General features: G+C 40.9%; 1 protein-coding gene across 1 annotated transcript; it reads left to right on the top strand.

Annotated features, from left to right (window-relative positions):
• The first annotated feature begins 41 nt into the window (after positions 1 to 41).
• LOC119740003 (serine/arginine repetitive matrix protein 2-like) lies at positions 42 to 21,229 on the top strand. The gene is made up of 15 exons (XM_038215186.1): positions 42 to 152; positions 5,778 to 6,041; positions 7,091 to 7,271; positions 7,885 to 8,315; positions 8,869 to 12,361; positions 12,893 to 13,731; positions 14,266 to 14,446; positions 14,802 to 14,946; positions 15,531 to 16,488; positions 17,057 to 17,208; positions 17,568 to 17,736; positions 17,927 to 18,101; positions 18,522 to 18,585; positions 18,703 to 18,802; positions 19,527 to 21,229. Exons 2-15 carry the CDS (start codon positions 5,967 to 5,969, stop codon positions 19,569 to 19,571), a joined length of 7,008 nt encoding a protein of 2,335 aa, XP_038071114.1. The 5' UTR covers positions 42 to 152; positions 5,778 to 5,966; the 3' UTR covers positions 19,572 to 21,229.
• Positions 21,230 to 21,453: the final 224 nt, after the last annotated feature.

Below are 21,453 nucleotides of genomic sequence, written 5' to 3'. Positions count from 1 at the left end.
CCAAGAAATTCATGAATAAACATAATGGTCTAGTCACGTGATATCACAAGAACAAGATGGCGGCGATTTAAAATTAATGGGAGCGTCGGGCGTCTGGAAATTTATGAAATAATCGTGACTTCTCCGGTATGTTTTTCTAGAATTGACATCGGGTGAGTATCATAATTTTGTAGGTAATATAATGGTGTAGGAAAAGTGGAGAAAGGCGTAAACAAATTGGTTACAGCACCCTGCAACTTTTACATATTAGATGTGATTTTCTGACCTGTCGTATTCATGATTGTGCTACATGTAGTGCTTGGTGCGCGCTAGCTGCAGCGGGCCGTAGCTGCGTGCGCTGAATCGGGAGATTGTTACAAAATGTAGGCCTACATGATTTTAGGCACCCGTGTGCCTTAGGCCTGAGGAGTGTCATGACTGTGCACATGGTGCATTCATTGAGAATTAATATCTTTCTTCGAATGAAATGAAACTCCAACTTGGGCAATGTTGGGCCTTACATTTATTATCATGTTTATAATGTTCCCTCCATAGTCTCCAGCATATTTTTTAATCGAAATCAAATTCAAAGGTTAAAAAAAATGTTTTTGATTGTTTTACTTGACATGTTTGAGAAACTTCTCTTTGCGCTCTCAGAAAATACCAACATGACCAATGTTTTATTTGTGACTCAAAAATATCACAACCATCTCTTCTCAAACATTTTGTTGTTGTTTTTCTGCTTCTGCTTCTTCTTCTGCTGGATACTATGCAAACACCACCAGCTGACCAGAATCACCAGATGGTGGTTATAACGCATACAGTGTAGGTCAGTGTGGCGGAGCTGGAGGTGATTAGATTTTGTAATGAGCTTATTTGACCAGCTCATCCATGTTTATGTTTTTGTTTAGATTATATTACAATTTAAACGTGACAAATTATAAGAGGAGGTGTATGAGAAAGTGAAATTCTAGATGCCACGGGGTCAACAAAATTCCCATAGCGTGCAGACATCCCCAATAATGAGAGTGACTGCTAGAAATAGGCACACGGGGGCCTTCTTCTAATTCTAGAAGGATAGTGTTGGTATCATGCTGCTACATGTACATGTAGGATGATCCTAGCCCCATAAATGTGGCCAATTTACTGGACTACCTCCGTAAATAAAGGCCACACTTCTACCATGTACAAAAAAATGTCAAACTTTGTCAAATTTCGATTTTTACATTTAGGCTTAGTTTGTAGTTTATTTTTGCTTTAGAAGCATACTCACTCTCTTTAATCAGAAAGTGCTGCCTTTTTCAGATCTATGTCTATTTTTCGTGAAATTTCCAGATTCGTTTGCACACGTTTGCTTATCAAAATTTCAACATGAACTTTTCATGAAAATTAGACATCTGAAAAAGGCAGCACTTTCTGATTAGCCTATAAAGAGGGTGAGTATGCTTCTAAAGCAAAAACACCCTACAAACTAAGCCTAAATGTGAAAATCAAAATTTGACAAAGTTCGACATGTTTTTGTACATATGGTGGAAGTGTGGCCCTTATTTACGGAGGCAGTAAATTGGCCACATTTATGGGGCTAGGATGATCCTAGTGTTAATGCTTCTCATCTTGCCCATTAGTTGCCTGAGGCAGTATTTTTTTAGTCATTTTATAACTGAAGCTACTGATAGGCCATTGATGCACCATCAATTCACATTGAATTTGATCAGGTTGATTTTGTGGTTAGGCCCTATAATCTTTTTATCACATTTTACTGCAAAACACATCCAGTATACAATTTGCCTAATTATGTGAAATGAAAATGATGTCAATGATATTGATAGATAATAAAGATGATGTCTCACATACATATGTACGGCGTACAGTGTACAAAATGTTAATAATATAGGCCTATAAACAATTTGTCTTTTTGGTAATAATTGCACTTTATTTTATAGTTTGCTACATTGTACAAGTACATTCACCAATACCTTATTGTCCTTGGCCATTGGAATGATAAAATATGATGCACGGTACACTACATGAAGCCTGGAATACTGGATTGACCTTGAGTTCAAGTGCAAATTGATCTTATTTAAAAAGAAAAATTCAATTACATGTAACTGCAATATGCTGGCACTAACACAGTTTGGTATTAAACTTATGTGTAGGCCTACATGCAGCAATTGACAGTGCTGTGTGATAGATGGGAGACTGGCTCAAGGATGAGTTTGTGAAACTTGTGAATTATACATGAACATGTACTACATGTACTTGAAATGACCTTTCCCTACTGCTGTTTAATATGCTGATGTTTCCTTTCATTTTTTCATTATCCAGACGTAGGCCCTGTACTCCAATTACTGTATATTCAAAAAGAGCATATTAATTTCAACTGGTTCTTTCAGTTTGAGGAAAGCAAATTGGTTTGAATTGGATCACAGTGCTCTTTTTGCAGAAACTAATTAGTTTATTGAAACAAAAAAATATTTCAAAGGGTCTGGTCCAAATTAGAGAATGTTCAACTGGCTATATCTGTTGATACTGTACATACATGTACATTTAAAAGCCTTTGCTGTTGGCTTTGTTTCCACAAGAAAAGATACGGCTACAAATGTAGGTTATTTGAGCAATGTTCAGCACAATAACAATAAAAAGGTGTGCCAAAAAGTCTAATGCAAGTAACCGCAGTAACTGTGAGATTGCCCACGCTGTAAATGTGCAGTCACAGTGAACAAATTTCTGGTGAAAATATTTAAAATCACAGAGAGGTGTAGATGCTAGACATTCTGCCAGATATAAAGACAATGCCAAAATAAGAAAAACACACTCAGCTTAATTGAAACAGACAAATTTATGATTTGTACATAGAAGTTAGAACAACTCATAAGACTCCCAAGTGTTTATATTGAGCAATCGTGCATGTCGTATGGTGGACAATTGCTTTTAATTGTACAAATCATGGAGAAATCAAATGTGTACATGTACAAATGTACGTTAGAACATAATAACTGACATACTTGAAAGGCCATCAACATAATGTCATTGAATTCCTACACGCGTGATGTATTCATTATCCTTCCCAATCCATTACTATTCATCATGTTCATCAGGTCCACCTACATGTACGATCCAAACACAATGCCATCGCATCTCCCCCCCCCCCCCCCCCCCAGCCCGAGTTAATTTACCTAAACAGATTCCTGCCTCACTCGTCCATGCATGAAGATGGATGACATTATGTGCATGATTCAGGGTGATTGTACATGGGGGATGCGGGGGCCATCGCACAGGATGCCCAGAGGCACCGTTTCTGCATGAAGGAGAAAGAAACGATTACTCAGAGAAATCTTTTGTCTTCATATGTGTTTCTGACTCGCACATAACCCCCACAGGGAGCAAGTACTGTACCTTTTTTATCATGAGCTACAATGTACATGCAAGTGTTGGTTTTTCCCGCATTTGTCCAGAATTGAAAAGCTGAAAAGTGACGCCCTGTGCCTCGTAATAAATGTCCATTTTCTGTACAATTTTTGGTAATATTTATCAATTGATTTTTGTTATCTGACTCATGGGTGCACTCCGATTTGTGGAGGATGGAATTTTGTAGCTGGGTGGGTTGTGTAATTTGTTTGTTAATCAGTGATGTTGAGGAAGAAGCATGCCATCATGCATGATTACATTATAAGTCAGTTGTGATTCAGTGATCATTGAGCTTGTGCCTTTAACATGTTTAAGTGGCTTGTGGACTAGAGTAGACATCATCAGATTATCAAACAAAGACACATGTATAAAGAATGCTTTGAAAGAGAGGTAAAACTTTATTTAAATGTTTTTATTATTTGTTGTACAAATGCGCCTGAATAATGGTGAAAACACAATGGGACATGTACCGGGTACACCGTACACTGGGCTCTATTTTTAATTAAAAACGTGCATGTGTCTGGTTCAGACTGTGTACTTCAAGCAGCAATGCCTGACCAAACTCTGGTCATGTTAAAGGTAATATACAACGTTTGCTTTTACTGTAATTTTCAGAAATGGATGGATTCTGGGATCAGTAGGCCTATTTTATAGCAAATATTGTTTAAAGTTTTGTATTCATAGATGCTTGAAAAACCAAAAAACAAATGTTGTTCTTGTAGTCTGGTTGCCTGATCCCACATCAGATGAAACGGAGCAATTTATAGACATCGGGGAATTGTAAGGTAAGGAAAGCAGTCAAGCTGGCTTGGACCCGTTCACGGATGTGTAATCGATTGCAAACAAAATGTGGACTTACTAATTTGGTAAATTGGGGGAAGTGTTTGAAACCCCAGTTTTTCCAACGATGGTCAGTTGACCATCGTTGGAAATTGATACAAAAATTTCACTTTAAAACTTGAAAATGACAGCACACCAGGTGCCATGATTTCACAGGATGCTTGCAGCTATTATTCACTAACAGTCAAGTAAGGTATTTCATAATAATTTGGTAGTTTTGTTTTTTGATGTGTGCAAATGTTGTATAGGCCTATTGCCTATAAATTTCATTCGTTGCTTCTTAAAAGCCATCATTTGTGAACATGAATTGACGTATCATCTAGTTCACATTTTGAATTACAGAATCATAAATTGAACATTTGGAACTTACATGTAGCCCTCGTGACCACCCGGCATTTTCCTGGATTGATTCAATTTTACATGTACAGTACATGTATGGTTGCAAGTGTCTGTCTCAAAATGGCAAATCACAAGAGACACTTAATCTGAGCACGAGCGATGGGACATTATCATTTCAGCGCAAATGCAGGAAATTCTCCGGGCAATGTCTGTATTAAAAGTGTTTGGGAAACATGCTCAATGCATTCCACAGAGACTTCAAATGTCCTTACCAGAGCCGTAAATTGCATTGACGGTGATTTGTTTCTATGCAAAGTCCCAGTAAAGTAGCGGTATCTCAGCAGTAAAATTAATTCAGCATTTGTATTGATGCCTTTTAAAAATTGTTTTTTTTTATAGTAATGAAAAAAGCTTAACTATAAATAAGATTTCACTTTCTTGGTCGTGTACTCTGTTCTCCGTAAGTAATTGTAATGAACACAATTTAATCAAGCTAAAAAGTAGTTCATCTGAAGCAAGTTTTTTTACTGAGATAAAAAAAGCTTAATTAATGGACATTAAGCAACAACTTTTTTCGAAAGCAAATATTTCTTGGCTTAAGCAAATTTCTGTTCTTGGCAAGTCTGTGAAATTGGCCCGAGATGCCGTATGTACATGTACAGTGTACACGTTCTACACGTGCATAATGTAGGCTTCCTAATTTATGTGAAGGGCTCGGGATAAATATGACAAGTGGTTCACAGTCAGTCTCTCCATTCACACAGTCCGTGCAGTCCACACACCAGCATGGCAAATGGCTAATATCTCAGCTTCTGATGTGTATGGACCGTTTCTCTTTAAGGACATGGCACGACGGAGCGTTAAAACACCACATTGACAGATGTGCACGTGTTGGGGAGTGACATGAGTCAAATGACATGTCATGTCACACGTTGACTGCATGGCTTAATTGTGCCTTTCAGTTCACGTGACCAACTGCTTCCAGAAGGTGAAATTTTGGTCAGGATTTTGACAATTTCTGACCGTTTTCCTTTTACATTTCATGGATGTACATGTACTTAGTCAAATTTTATACTCTGCGTATTAAGTTAGTCAGGTAGGGGATATGATCGACTCTGCATGTGAGATCTCCAATTTGATTGTGCTACTGCAGGTCATTTTGTCAACAGTTTTTGTCTAATTTTCTCCCTTTTTATCTAATTTAATTGCAGATTTGTGCCACTGACTGAATGATGCAAGGTCTTTTGACACCATAAACTCTACAGCAACTATGAATCTTTGATATGCCATGTGATGTCCATACAGCATGCGGTGAGCAACTACGATAGCTGAATGTGGGAGTGGTTTAAGGGTGCCCTTTTGCCTGAGTAATTCACTCGTTCCTGACCCCCCTGTGCATCATGTCCCACAGCGGAGCATCATCAAGATCTAGCAGCAGATCCAGTTCACGGTCTGGATCGGGTCGCAAGAAAGAGGTAATATTCCCTATTCTAATTTTATTGTCAGCATTTATTGTCGATTCTTTTTTAATTGTCACTCTTGCCTTAATATGTACATCTGGCAAAGTATATGTACGCATGAGTACGGTTGAGTATGTACATGCACATTGTATGTAAATACATGTAATGTGTTTGGCGAGGAAAATGTAGTGCATGACATTGTTTATCAAGATTTTTTTCTTTTCATTTGACAGTGGAACACACGCTGTGATATACACGTATATCATGTACCTTACATACTGAGCACTGCTTCATATTTCCTATTTCAATTATCAAACTGCCACGCATCACACTCCCATTATCCCTTAGTTAATCTCACATTCATGTTCCAGTATTTTATCATGACACCTAACCCCCTGTGAGCTGCTATAGTTATATTGATTAGTGAACCGTTATCAAATTCTTTCACCAATTGAATTTGTTAAGTGTCATGTATTGATTGGAGATCCAGAATTTACATGTGTTAATGATGCCATCTGTTTTGGGCTAAATCTCATGAGAGGAATTAATTCTGGCCCACTGGCATCATTATTTGGACACAGATTTTCTTACGGTGACAATTAAAATGAGTTATTCAACATGTATACATACTGTACACATGTTAATTAGCATTATATACAGTGTTCCTAGTAACTTTAATTAGAAACAAGTGCAATGTACAGAGTAATATAATTGATAAAAACCTGCAAGCATTAAATAAGCTATGCGTATGATTAATTTTTAAAGAATGTTAATTTTAATAGTTGGTAATGGGGGTTTGTATGTTTTTTTGTTTGGGGATGTTTCGTTTTTGTTTTTGTTTTTATATATTTGTTTTCTTAAAAAAAAAAAAATGTAGCATAGTACAAAATTGGACTGAAAACATTTTTTTCCCCGGAGAAATATAGAAAAATGACAGAAAATGTGAAGCCTGACTGTTATTTCATCCTCTGCATACATGTACTCTATGAATGATAGACCTGGGAAGTAGCATTTAAAAAAATAGTTAATTGATTAAACCTGTGTTCTACCTTTTTGTCAAGCAGGAAAGCTGGTACGCACTGGTCCCCGAGCAGGTTGAGTTGGTGTCCTCCCCATCACCGGTCAAGCGACACCTGAGTGGCCGGTCATCTCTAGCGGCTAGTAGCCGGTCATCATCCCAGAGCTCTGTCCTGTCCAATAGCAACACTACCTCCCCGAGCAAGAGAGCAAGGCCGTCCAAGAGAGGTCACATTTCCATTTCATTTTTAAAATTTTTTTTGGAGAAGGAATTAAGGCTGGTTCATACTTCATGCAAATTTTAGTGCAAAGCGCATTTGTTAGGGCAACTTCAGTCATTCACATCAAAAAAATTCACTTCGCTTTTCCTTTTTGTGTGCAGTATGAAACCAGTTGTGTCACAAATTCCGCTGTATTTCGCATCTACCTCAGAGACTTGTAAAATGTATTCACTAATTCGGTGAACAAAATGAAATGCCATTGAGGTGGCACCAAGTTTGCGCTCATCCAAGGCATGTTCTTTAAGATGAGACGCATGCACACCTTGGTAACCCAATTGGTTGAAGGAGCCCGGAGTGCATGCGTGCTACCCGAGCATGACTCTAACCAGCCTGGTGCCACAGAAAATGGCTGTCGCCCAATTAGTCTATAAATTAATTCAAAATGATTAATTAAATTAATTAAACAGCTGATGTATTCTTAATATGCCATCAGAAACTAAATGTTATTGATGTAATGGTATTCTCTGCTCATTAGTCTATCCCCAATTTCAAATACCAATTCTGTTGCCTCCTTTTCAAACAAATTTATATTTGGAGGTTTTGTTTGTTTTTGATTGCAGACACAGATCCCATTGCCGCCATTGCTGCGGCCAACCAGCCCCAAGCTTCCGCTTCCCCCAACCCCCTGGAGGAAACATTCCATCTTCCTGCCATGGATTTTACAGACAGCCGAGACTCTGGCCACTTTGACGATCTGCAATTCAGCTCAGCTGTCAACGTGACTGGAGGCATAACCCGAGAGGAGTATCCATACTCAACAGAAGAGGAAGGATCTGAGCTCCGCTACACCAGCAGTGAGACAGACATCCCCCTCCCTCAGTCTGACGATGGGGGTGAGACACTCAGCCCCAGGGAGGGGGTTGTTGGGGAGGGGGAGGCTGGGCAGAAGGATGCCCTCCAAGAAGCCATCGCGGAGGTCTCGGCTGATTTCGTGAGCGGGAATCTGTCCGTGTCACTGTCACAGCACACACTGGATGCATCACCTGATAAGGTAATTCAAAAATCATTTGTAATCTTAAAAAAGGGACTTGAACATCTTGGCAAAAATTAGAGTTGATATATACTTTCTCATATTTCAGGTGGAAGATCCATTTTGAAAAGTTGACTAAAATTTTGTTGTTAGAGTTTCTTTTCTTTGTGGAGTTGCTTAGTCAAGCAGATACATGAGGCTGGTGTTTTAACCTAGCTTCCAAACAACTGGAAATATTTAAATTCCCTGTGGATGGGTTGCTAGTCCATTGCAGGTTATTTCTCAACTGATACCAATCTCCCTATACTCCTTATTAGAGAGAGACAAATTGGGTCATGTTGCTTGGCCATGGACACAGCAAAAACAAAATGTAGCTATCCAGGATATTGAACCTCAAAATAGAAGTAAAAAAAACCATGTTATTCATCAGAGATGATACATGTAGTATGAAAAGAAAGAATTCAGGAATGATTAAAAGGACGTTCTTGAACATGAATTTTGAAATGAAACCAGAAACTTTTCGCTGTAACTCTACACCTTCTTTTCCTAATTGTTGATTTTGTTTTCTTCTCAGCAATCTGCCGCTACTTCTCCTGCATCTGTGTCTAGCAAGCACACTGAGAGCAGGGATGCTGATTCATCTCGGCCCTCCGCGAAACAAACCCAAGACATTCCAGATCTTACTTCATACACCATACGAAGCGATGCTCAGTTGTCCTCAGGCCAGGGATCAAGATTGTCGGAGGGAGTCTTGAAAGAATCCACAGGGCATTCTGACAAGATCCTCACCACATACACCACACTAGGGGATGCTCAGTTGTCGGACTATCCACTTGGAGACAGTGTGTCATTACCAGGGACATCCTCAGGGCAGAACTCAAGATTGTCTGAGGGAGTCTTGAAGGAATCCACGTCACTATCTGAGAAGAGCAAAACAAAGGATTACACAACAGAAGAGGTGCCAACAAAACTAGGAAGCGGGGAAACAACATCCCACGCACTGCAAGAACCCAGTCAGCTACTGACAGAAGATTCATTGTTTCATTACAAAGCGACAAGCATAATAAGTGACTCTATTGCCTTAACAGGCAAGAAGCCAAAATTTACTTCAACTCCATACAACCCTCATCAGGATGAAGCCATTGCAGCTGTGTTGCTGTCTGATATGAAATCTGTTGACAGACTCAAAACAGATGCTAAGAGAGAGGAAACTGTGGTAAATGGTAGTCAAAATTCACCATCTGCAACCAAAACTGACAGGACAGTCTCAGCGGCAGGTACTTCTGGAAGTAAAGGTGAGAGCTCAGGAAGCACCACCGGCTTCCTGAGTGAGGATTCCATCAGCCTGTCCCGGGAAGTCAAGAGTGCTGCACCCCTTCGGGGATCCCACGTTCAGCTCCCCATAGATCTGAACAATCTAGAGCCAGTCAGCTTGACCCCATCTGTGCAGAGCAAACCTGGATCAGCACCCAGTCTCCTGGCTACTGTGGAGGAACCTGAAACATTGACTATGCAGAGCAAGAAAAATTCAGTCAAGAGAGACAGATCCAGCAGTTCATCAGGAAGTGCTTCTTCTAAGAGTGAGAAAACTATCAAGAAAAAGGTAAAACAGACAAGCCCATTGAAGAAAGTGTCTTCTAAGACAGCTACGGAAAAATCCAAAAGTGCAGCACCCAAGCAACAAAAGGCAAAAACGGGAAGGCAGGTGAGAAGCACAGAGTCTCCCAATCGATCGCCAGCCAGCAGTGCTGCATCAGAAAGCTCCAGTACAAAGATAGCCAGGTCTTATATTCAGTATCCACCAGATTTGCAGAGTGTAACACCAGGAGAATCACAGCTAGTGAGTGATGACACACACTCAGATTCCTCTGGCCATTATGATGTCCAGCAAAGGGAAATGGACATCAACCAGAATCTACAGGATCTCAGAGTTGAACGCCACACAGAAACCAAAAGTGAAGAGAGATACTTGAAGCATGTTGAGGTTACTCAAGTTGATAACAAATCAGTCATGGAGAAGGAAGCCCCAGTTGTTTCACACACGAGTCTGGACACAATTCAGAGTCAAGACTCACTGTCAAGAAGAGTTGCACTCCTGCTCTCTGCAACCTCTGCTCCTCCTGGAGAACTCTGGAAGGGTGATGCCACAAAAAAATCCCCGTCCGAGGATAGTGGAAGCTTCACAAGTGAAGCTGGCTCCCCTGATAGCATTGAGAACCTCCTGAGCTCCGGCTCCAGCCGTAGATTTAGAGGGGCAAAGCTCGGAAACCAAACACCAGACTCTGCTCGGACTGGCTCTTCAGAGAGTGTTGGGGGAGACTCCTTGGCTGATCATGTTGAGGAAATCCTTACTGAATCCCAGACTGTGCCAAGGATACCACAGCCATCTTTACAGCCAAGAGTCCTGCAGGCCCCATCACCAACCATCTCTGATGCAAGCACCTCCAGTTCTGTGAGAGCAATCATCAACAGAGTTCTTCACCAGATACCAGCAAATGCTGATGATGAAAGCCAACCTTCATCTGGGAGTTACAAACCAAGTCCCTTGGGTGTTTCACTCACTACGTGGGATGCCTACACTGATCAACAGTCCTCATCGCTGTCTAAGAGCATGACTCTTCCTCTAAATCCATCAAATAGTAACGACAGAAGTGAACCAACACCCCCACCCACATTGCTCCCTGGACTTGAACGTTCCGGGGGTTACGCCGGTGAAAAACCAGATTCTCTGTCATATAGAGTCCAGCAGCTTTTAGAAAACACCTCTCATATGGCAACTGTTCCTGCTGCATTAGATGTTGCCAGGATCCCCCAGGTAGAGGATGCAGAAGCCCCTCTGCAAAGAAGATATGATGTCAGGGTTTCAGATACTCTGAGATTCGAGCCAGAGAGAACAAGTTCGTTCACGTCACAGATATCACGTGGACAAGGACACCAAAGCAGTGGAACATCTCCAAGAGATCCTTATGGTGAGAGCATTGAGAGCATGGACTCACTGGCCAGTAGAGTGAGGGCAATTTTGGAAAGGAACCCTCCTCAGGAGCATGTCTTGAGGATCCTTCAGGAAGCTGCTGTATTAGATGCTGAACTCAGGCTGGCGGAGATGCAGAGCCAAGAACAGCAGTCCTTTGCAGCTACTCCTGGTTCCCTGACTTACGACAGGAGTCTTGAGGAAGCCAGGAATCAACCAGTTACTCAGTTTGCTGAACCTCAGGAGCCCAAACCATTTGGAGCTTTAAGCTATGCACAGCAATTGCTGGCATCTCAGGTACAAAGAGCCACTGACAGAACGTTTGATCACAGTGTGGACTTCTACAAGGCTCAACCTAGTAGGCAGAATGGTGACCTGGGCCATGTTGGGAGCCACATGAACCACCTGGGACAGCCTCCAAAAGAGGCCTGGAGTAGGGAAGCCAAGGTAGAGCCCTCACAACACCTGGTGTATGGTCTTCTGCCTGGTCAGGCCAAGCAGCCCTATTACCTACACCAGGAAGAGCAGCCTCAACAAATCTCCCATGAAAATCATGGCGAGCACAGTGAGGATGAAGATGAGTTTCCCGAAAAGGACTCTAGAATGCATCGCTCCCACTCCTCGCCAGAAATTGACCTGACCAAATTACGCAGTCGCAAATATGCAAGACAGATCTCAGATAAACCCCAGTATACAGGATCACTGGAGAGAGCCAGTCGAAAGAGGAGCAGGGAAGCCAAAGAAAAAGCCATGCAGTCAAGGAAAGGTCCAGCAATCAGTCCCCTTGCCTCTGAAATCAGTGGCAGCAGTCGGATACCCATAACAGCACGTGAGTATAACCGATCAACGTCCGGAGAGAGCGATAAAGCCAAGAGCCCTGAAAAATCCTCTGTGCGAAAGTCACCTCAGGATTTCAGCCATCAAAGCATGACATCTCCCAAGCATGACATGAGTAGAGCAAGTGAGAGATCCTCGGGGAGCTTCTTGAGACCATACAAACCACCAGGAAGCAGTGAAGTGATGTACACGTATGCAGTAAACCAAGATGACACCTCAACACCCAGTAGCAAAACAACACAAGAGAGCAGTCATTTAGGTAAGAAGTGAACTTTAAAATTTGTTGATGTTCAGTTCCTTGCTAAAAGCCATTAAAAATCAAGTGATGCATTTTCAATGCTTACTGCATGTTTAGTCTTCTGGTTTTGACAAAGAAAGACAGTTCATTCATCCCTCTCAGAAAATAACAACAATAACAAACCTGTATTTTTAGTGACAGGAGAGTTATTAGCAAGGAAATGGGTACCTGGAGTAAATACCTGTGAGGGCAGAGATGGTTATTGTGGTTGATTTAGCTGCATTAAAATTACTATTATTATTAAGAGTTTATTCATTTTTCCAAACAAAACTCAATCGTCCGGTCATATTTTGTATTATTCTGAGTAATGAAGGAAGTTTACACTCTACATGTGACAACTCAAGGATGATTGTGGTAGTTAATTATGTCCTAGCACCTTTTGTGCCTGATTTTAACCTCTGGTTTTGATCCTAAATATTTTATCTAAAAATAAGAACCTTTTCTTTGAGAACATTTTATGACATTTTTCTTTCATAATTTGTTTCAACAAAGGGTCTGATGATGCACAGCCCCCACTGTTCCCATCGAGCGCTTACGGCACCAGAGACAGCCCTCAACACAGACGTTCACTGGAGCTCCCCACCCCAGATGCCGAATTCCGACTCCACGACCAGTCCCCTCAACAAAGGCCTTCCCCTGCTCCGAGTCCCAAATCCCCTCGATCCAAGATCCCTTCCTACAAATCTGATCAGAGGAACAGAGACAGGCCTGCAAAGTCGTACATTGAGTACCCGAGTGATCTGAAGAGCACCAGTCCACCAGAATTGCCATTCTCTCCTCCAGGAAGCTACCAAAGCCGGCTTCCGGTCAAATCTTACGGACGCTACTCACAACAAGAAAGACTTACACAACCTGGATACCCCCAAAGCCAGGACGTACATGTAGCACAACCACAGAAAGGTCTTGTCAAAGCCGGTAGTCCTGAGATACCCAAGTACAGCACACACCACAGTCCAGAATCCCCAAAGCAGAGGTATGGATACAAGTCACCAACTGCAACCAGCCATGCCAGTCGGAAATCTCCAACCAGCAGGATACCCGTGAGAGGTACTGATCATATCTCAGCTCTAGACTCAGCCACAGTCTCTCACCAAGCCGGACGCACGGTACCAAGCAGATCTGATCCCCAACCTCAGCCAGGAGATAAGTACTACCCACCAGCTCTCCTTCCAGATTCAACTGCAGGCCAAGAGGAGCCCCAGAGAAGGAAGGACCAGTATTCAGCCGGTCTGGGCAGCTTGAGGCCTGGAAGCAAATTCGACACTCATCTGACTGATGCACCACCTGGGTCAGGCACCTACAGTAGACAAGTTCTGCAGGAAGTACTTAGGGTAAGATCATCCGAGTAATTTGTTTGAACAGGGGCATTCCTTGAAACAAGATAATTATAAAGAAACCAAGGAATTAAGAAGTGTTTGGTTTTAGTTGGGACGAGAATTGGACTTTGTACAATGTAATATTTTTTGTTTTTTTGTTCCATTCGACTTCAAATATATATTATTGGAGAGCTCCTGAGAACTAAATACTGTTTGAATTTGAACAAAGAAATTGACTGGAGTGGAGTTTGAACCTGCTACCTCCGTATTGCCATTCCTGTACTGTACCAACTGAGCTATCAAACCCTGCGATGGCGGTTCCCCATTTCGTCAATGTCTTTGTTCAAGGGGCGCTAGTCAGAAGCACATAAACCTGTCATGTAGCCACATTAGCAATGCTGCAAACCTGGGAAATATCAAACAGGGATCACTTAGAGTAAACAATTTTTTATTAAAATTTGGATTAAGACATTCTAGTTGAATTGAGATATGACTTAAGGACCGCATTACAACTTCCAATTTATCATTTTTTTTTTTTCAATTTGGAAGGAGGATGAAACAGATCCACACTTCAGAGACATTGCCAGGGTATGGGAGGAATACCAGCAGTACAAGACGTCTCAGACAGAGAACGGTGGAAGCCAGTCAAGTCTAGACTCTGAGAGAATCCAGCGAATGGCTAGCCTTGTCCGAGACCCAGCCAGACACACTGTGGCAAACTGGGTGCAAGGTGAGCTAAAAAAAAAGAAGAAAAGATGTTAGACAGTCAGAAGTAAATGAATAGTCTACTGCCTTCACATGGAGCACATCCACTGTTTCTGAATTGTCCTGGCTTTTGCCTTAATAAAACTAATAACCATTACCTTCATAAAAGTTGCAATTTTTTTTAGTGTCTTACAATTTAGCCTAATGTCAAAAAGGGTGGAGTCTTGAAATAGGGCAAATTTGTTTTAAATCGAGCCAAGGGTCCTATAACATTGTGCACTTGAACAAATCTGATGCAAAAATCCGCAATTAATTTTTTTTAAAGTTGACGATTTATGATGGATAATTGTCATCTTTGGTATGATTTAATATTTTGATAGATGAGACGGACAGTACAGATGGTGGTTCATCATCTACCGGCACACCGAGACAAAGAAGAAAATGGGACAAGGAGAGACCCTACACCCCACAGAAACAGCCACTGGAAGCTGAGCAAGATGAACCACCAGCTGACAGACACTACAGGTCAGGGTGGTTCTAGTAATCACATATTGACTGGCAATCAGGTCACTAGTTAACATCTATACACCTTGGGGTATAATGAGTTACTATTGGAGGGGTCTATTTCCTGAGGCTGAAAGCCACTTCTGGTTTGTAGAGTAGATCGATATCTAAAACAGTAATAAGTCCTGATTTCATTTTGTGTGCTTAAAAATATAAACGTAAAATTCCAGTGGAAATGTTCTTGTCTGTTGACGTTTATTTAAAAAAAAAAAAAACAATAGACATGAGATTCGTGACATCCAAAGTATGACTCAGGTTTCCAATGACTGATTGCTGTTACAACTCACACACATCACAAAAGCGAATCTTAGACGAAAGGAAAAGTGGGCCAAACGAGACATTAAAAAACCCTAACTTTTTATTTTTCCATATGAGAAAGAATTGAATTTATTTAATTTTTTTTTTTATTTTTAAAAAACTTTACAATGTTTACAACTAAATAATGGCACCAATGTCTATCTGGCAGTCAACAATCTTTCCAAATCTGTGTTTTCCATTGGCCTTGAATTTAATCGAAATGTATCTCATTTACTTTGACAATACAGAGTTTCACCAGAAGATGAAATCCAGCCCCCTCCAACTAAAACGCAGCCCCGCATAGACAGGCCTCCCACCCTAATACCAACGGCAACAAAGAGGCGTGGCAAAGGATCTCCTGATGATGCAGTACCTTCTCAAAGGAGACCTGAGCCCAGAGAAACCGTTGGCAGTAGACATGAGCCAGAACAAGAAGGGTTACAGGATCTCAGCATGGCATCCTTCATCTCGGACCTGAGTCTTGAATCAGATGAGCTCCTACGTCTCCTAGGAGAGCAAGGCATCCGGCAGCTGGGCTCCAAGTTGTCCAAACTCCAACGCAGGATAGACCGACAGCGAGAGCACCATCGACGAAGGTTGAGGGAACAGGAGTCTCAAGCAGCTCCATCAAAGATTGACCCAAAACCGAAGGATGCTCCAGTGATGGCAAGCACTCCTGCCTCTTTGCCAGTAGAGTCTGTCAAGGATCAGAGAACTCTAAGACCCACTGCGCCTGTTTCCTCAGCCTTAAGCCCAGTTCTGGAGACGAGTCGAGATATGGAGACCTCCCCGTCAATGTCGGAAGGTACGCTGACTGAAGAACGTGAGGCTCGTCGGTATCAGAGGAGAGGCTTACCTCGACGGGGTTATAAAGACGACTTCCAGGTTACATACAGCAGCAGCAGTGAGTTGCAGAGTGACACCATCTCGGAGGCCAGCATTCCATGCACCTGCCGGCCCCTTGGGGTCAAGAGGTCAAGATCCTGGCACAATATCGCTGGGTCGGACCAACCACCTCTACAACCAGAACCTCATAGGGAGAACAGACGTAGAGATAATGAGAGTGACGTCTTCAAGAGGTCAAGAGATAACAGGGAGTCACGGCTTCCAACCCGTATTCCACCCGCCGTGCCTAGTGTCAACGATAGAGGTGCCAGTTATCAGTCATCTGCTGCAAAGAGCTCACAGCTACCTCGCAAAACAAGGGTAGGTCATCGCAATTTTTTAACATACTTAATATCCCCTGCATTTCATATTTCACATTCTCAACATTTTTCTTCCTACAATTTATTGGGAAAAAAAAAGATGATGTTACATTCTCCTTAATTGTTTCTGAAGGATTTGCTAAATTGATTGAAATTTCGTCTGAAAATTTAATTTTTTTCCTAAAATAAATCTAAAACAGGCATTGTATAATCCAACCTGCAGAGCTGTTGAGTACATAGTAGAGGCCTATTTACAAATCTTTTGCCGTGGAAAACATCAGGAGCAGTCAAAATTTGTACCCTCATTATTTTCTCGTTTATGAAGATGTCAAACTGAGTGATAATTCAAAGAGCAGAGTCTGCTCTTTCCACTGAATACAAAAGTCCAATAAGTGAAAAAAGTCTTTAAGACTTAAATGTAGGACCCGGTCACACATAGAGGTGTTTTGATGTTTGCTCCAAGCTTTTTAAATTCAAAGCACAAAGTCCTAAATACAGCCTTATTATACCCCTCTTGCTTCACCTATAAGCACGACAGTTGGCTCAATGATTTGTCTTATACCTTGCAGGGGACGGCGTTCACCGTAGACCTTGCCACACAGACCACCCCAGGCCTGACCAAGCGAGGAACTGACAAGACTCGTAAGAAGGATGGAGAGAGTATCTTCAGACAGCCACGATCCAGCTCAGAGCCAAGCAGACCACGCAAGAAAATCCCACAGTCAGTTTCTTTTTTGTTTTGTGTGTATTTTTTCTATTGACTTATTCCTTTGCAACTGTATGTCTAGCATTATCCGGGATTAGCCCTAACACTCTAGGTTATTTTTGCCAGGAATCTTTGTGATTTTTTCTTGAATGGTTCCTGAATTCACGTTGCTAAACTAAAGTTTCTTTTTTGTGTATGTTTTCACATTCATCGCTGGAAATCCATTATACTTTCCTTTCGTTCATAAATGTTTTCCATTCATCTTTGCAGATGGTCTATCACCCAAACCCCAAAGGGTGTGAATTATGTTTGAAGGATTCAGGACTGTTGGGTGAATATTTTTGTTCCAACTTTTGTCTTTTCTGTCCTATCAGACCAGTCAAGGTTACCCCGGCACTACCCACCCCTGTGGCCTGGTTTCAACCCATCAGTAAGAAGATGCCATGGCAGCAATCGGAGCCCTCAACCCAACGTAAGCCACTCAGGGACAGGCAACCCCTAGCAAGGCAAGGCACACAACCACTGGTTAAACTCACCCTACAGGTAAATCAGAATCTTTGAAAGAATGTGTTTTTTTCCCTTTTTTAGAAAGGTCAGGCTAAGATTGGAACAACAGACTCTCCAACTTCTACAGAATCAAGCAGTTTGATTTGCCTCATTTCAAGTTTTCATTCACCTTTTCTCATTGATCCTTGGTCCTTACCATCCCTACTTTGCTTTAAAATAATATCAGGAAGCTTTTGAGGTGAGTCGGTCAGACTTTATCTCACGTTCCCGAGAGCGACAGAAGAAGATCCGTCTGGCAGCGGAGGAGCGTGACTTACAGAGACAGTTTGACGAGGAGAGAGGCAAACTGTTCTTGGATCATCGGAGCAAGAAGCCCAACCCTCAGGCTCATCCTTACAGCGGTCAGTATTAGTCTTGCCTTGGGCATCAGGGATGAAGGCTCCTCACACAGGGGAGACCAGCTGAATTTTGGTTGATGCTCTGCTTCAAGAACATCAAATCCTATAGGCCGTGTTACATTGGTTTACAAATTGGATGAAGTGATCATATGCCAGCTTTCAGCAAACGGTGTATATCTCGTGAAATATGAATAGCTTAAAACAGTGTTGACATTTACTGTATAATGTGGGCCAAATAAGATGCCAAAGATGCTTAAATGTTTGGGTTGCACAGTGGTTGCCTATCAGTATGACATCACACGTAATAAATAACCCCCCCAAAATAAAAAAATAACCCCCCCCCCCCAACATAAAAAAAAATAAAAATCATGTTACATTTGTTGATCAGTGTGGGGAAATTCTTTGTTTTATTGCCATTATCAGATCAACACCACAAGCCTAAGAAAAGATTGATGTCCAAGAAAGAAATGAGACAGCATACAGAGAGGTAAGTTGATGTACAATCCAAAAAGATGTATTTTAGTTTTCAGATTCTCTTCAAAAGTAGCCGTCATCTCTTCTTATTTCCGACTATTTTGATTAGAAATATTTTTTGTAATTTTAGACTTTACAGCAGACTGCCAGAAGTGGTCCAGAAAGAGAAAGAAAGAAAACGACAAGCGGCCCAAGAAACCAATAGGATAAAAGCACAGATATTTAGAAAGGTAAGATGGCTTTTGAATGACATAGTAAACAACTATTGACTGCTTTGAGTGGTTTAGTAAAAGTAGTGTTCCGAGATGATCCATGGGCGTTCTGTTTTCCGGAGGCGTAGCCGAGAAAAATGGAATGCTCTATGAATCACTGAGGGAGGCTAGTTTTACTACACCTTAAGGCAGTCAATATTTGTTTTATAATGCCTCACCCCTAATGTGTTTTATTCTAAGAGATAACTGATTAATTATTAAACAAAATATTTTTTAGACTACCCCTTCATGAAATGTTTGAAGCCAGCTCTGTAGCGCTAGCACGTGGGAACAATACGCGCAACGCTGAACGCGCACACCTGTATGCATTTGCACACATGCATTACGATTGCTACGTTGGTTGCTATGTGTATAGTACTTTTATATAGCCATTGTATAGTCTTTTTGCCATGAAAAGCAAGATAGTAAAAATAGCAAATGCCATGTGACTCCATCTTGGCCAATCAAGATACAGAATCTGAGGGTGAGGTGTTATAATAACCAATACTACTATTTGTTTGCAATTTGAAACATTTGGGCCAGTATTATCTGTATAAAAATTTGTGTCCTTCCGCAAAATGTTAGGAGCAACATTTCACAGAGATTAATGTTCGTTAAACTTTCATCACAGTCCTCATTCTAGTACTCCTCCCATTACAAGTGCAAAGTTTCAACTCATAATTCATCTTTCTTTTTCTTGCAGCAATTGAGTGAACGTCTTAAGAGCAAACCGTGGACTGGGCCGTAGCAGGGTCAAAACTCAAAACAAGGTTCAAACAAAATTAACGAGTCACGGTTTAAGCTTAATTTACCTCATTATTTTGAAAGTGCCCAACATTTCAACTGAAATATTATCGTTAGTTCAGTTTTGTTTTTTGAATCTTTTTGGACTTTGTGACCATATTTATCCAATTTGTATGCACTGCAGATCAACTTAAACATGGGATCAAGTTTTCGTATTCTTCATTCACTAAACTGTGTTTCCCTTTTTGTAGCTCTTTCCTGGTTTTGTTTTGTTTCTGTAAGGGGGGGGGGGGGTAATGGGAAAATGGAATTTGAAGAACAAAATAGTCAGTAGGCTGTTGTTGGGTCTGTACAACCAACATAAGTATTCAAGAGGGCTGATATGAAAGCTTGGTTTGTGATTTGGGCTCAAATGTTAGTATGCGTGAACTGTACAAAAAAGAAACAATCTGTTTAAAACTTAGTCAGCATAACTGAACATGGATCCGCGGATATGCAGAGCGGCTGGGTGTTATCAAGTGCAGAATGTTGCAGAATATGGCTGATACTGCAGCTGACAGAGGCCATAACTGGTATCTTGACCTCGGTATCGTATCACAAAAAAATTGTATTGTAAACTTAACTACAGAAGCGTGCACTGCAAACAAAAGCAATTAAACAATTCAGAGTTGTGCAGCGAGACGCGGCCAGATTTCAACCCAAGCTGTTGTTCTTGTGAGTTGGCCAGAACGTTCCTTCACAAGACAACATGTAGGATAGCTAACAAAGGTGGCCACATGTCGGTCATAAAAATAAATTGTCTAAGTGTTTAGTGTCATGGTGCTTTGTACTATCTGTGAATTCAGAGACCTCGATTGTCTATGTGCAGTATATGTGTGTGGCTTCGAGACAGCAGGTCTTGGACAAAGTGGTTGTGTCTTGTATAATGAAATTATTAACTTAAATATTGGGTTGTTTTCTTACCCAGTGTTTTGTAAGTGCTAAACATAGCGCTGGCTGTGAACACCAAGAAAAAAAACCAAAATCACAAGCTTTGTTTAATGGGACTCGATTCCATGAAAATATTGGTTATACCAATGCCATGAAATTGAATACAGTCAACCGATGCAAGCAAGCTCGGTGGTCGAGTGGTAAGATGTCTACTAGCAAGCAGGTTGTAGGTTCACATCCCACCCGATCAAGCTTGTGAACTTTTTTGGCATTCTCTCATACAACCCTGAGTGTACAGTTCTTGTAAAAAAATTAGTACAAAAGCTGAATTGTAGAATACAGAATATATTTAATTCCTGATTGATTTTTTTTAAGTATTCAAAAATAAGTTCATTGTCATTAAGTTTGATATTTGAAAAACTGTTTCAAATTGGCAAAAAATAGTATTCATTTCCTTTGAAGAATGTGTGTGTTTTTAAATATCTTGCCAAAGAAAAATACTTTCTTTCAAGTAAAATGTTTTCAAAGACAAAATCTGACGGATTTCATCAATGAGGTGGTAAGTGAAATGGATTTTGAACAAATTCATTTTAACCTCATTTCTTCCTTTCCTTCAAATTTTGTCTGCTTCCATCTGCATGTATACATGTACACTTATAATTACAAAAATTGTTTTATTTGAAATGATACACATTCCATTTTTTTCAATATATAATTTTGTAGAAAATTTGATCAACTGTTTATTGCCCCTTATTTCTGGTTACGTGAAAAATCTGATCTATTCAGCAAACTGTTGAAATGTGACTATTCCCTCACAGAAACTTTGGCAGTTGGATCTCATTACAGCACTGAAAATAGCACATTTTGGACTGACTTTACCCCAATTTTTTTTAATTTAATAACCAAATTTGAAAAAAAATGCAAGGGGTTAACCTTACTTTTTTCATGAAATTTTG

The sequence above is a fragment of the Patiria miniata genome, unplaced genomic scaffold, assembly GCF_015706575.1.
Source record: "Patiria miniata isolate m_02_andy unplaced genomic scaffold, ASM1570657v1 HiC_scaffold_4, whole genome shotgun sequence".
Taxonomy (NCBI): domain Eukaryota; kingdom Metazoa; phylum Echinodermata; class Asteroidea; order Valvatida; family Asterinidae; genus Patiria; species Patiria miniata.
This window is presented reverse-complemented; position numbering and strand designations above follow the sequence as displayed.

What these genes read in the sequence shown, in the direction of transcription:
- LOC119740003 (XM_038215186.1), top strand. Translation starts at nt 5,967, where the DNA reads ATGTCCCACAGCGGAGCATCATCAAGATCTAGCAGCAGATCCAGTTCA. An exon ending in TGGATGCATCACCTGATAAG is followed by an intron (nt 8,316 to 8,868) that starts GTAATTCAAAAA and finishes TTTTCTTCTCAG; the next exon opens with CAATCTGCCGCTACTTCTCC. An exon ending in TGGTTAAACTCACCCTACAG is followed by an intron (nt 17,737 to 17,926) that starts GTAAATCAGAAT and finishes AAATAATATCAG; the next exon opens with GAAGCTTTTGAGGTGAGTCG.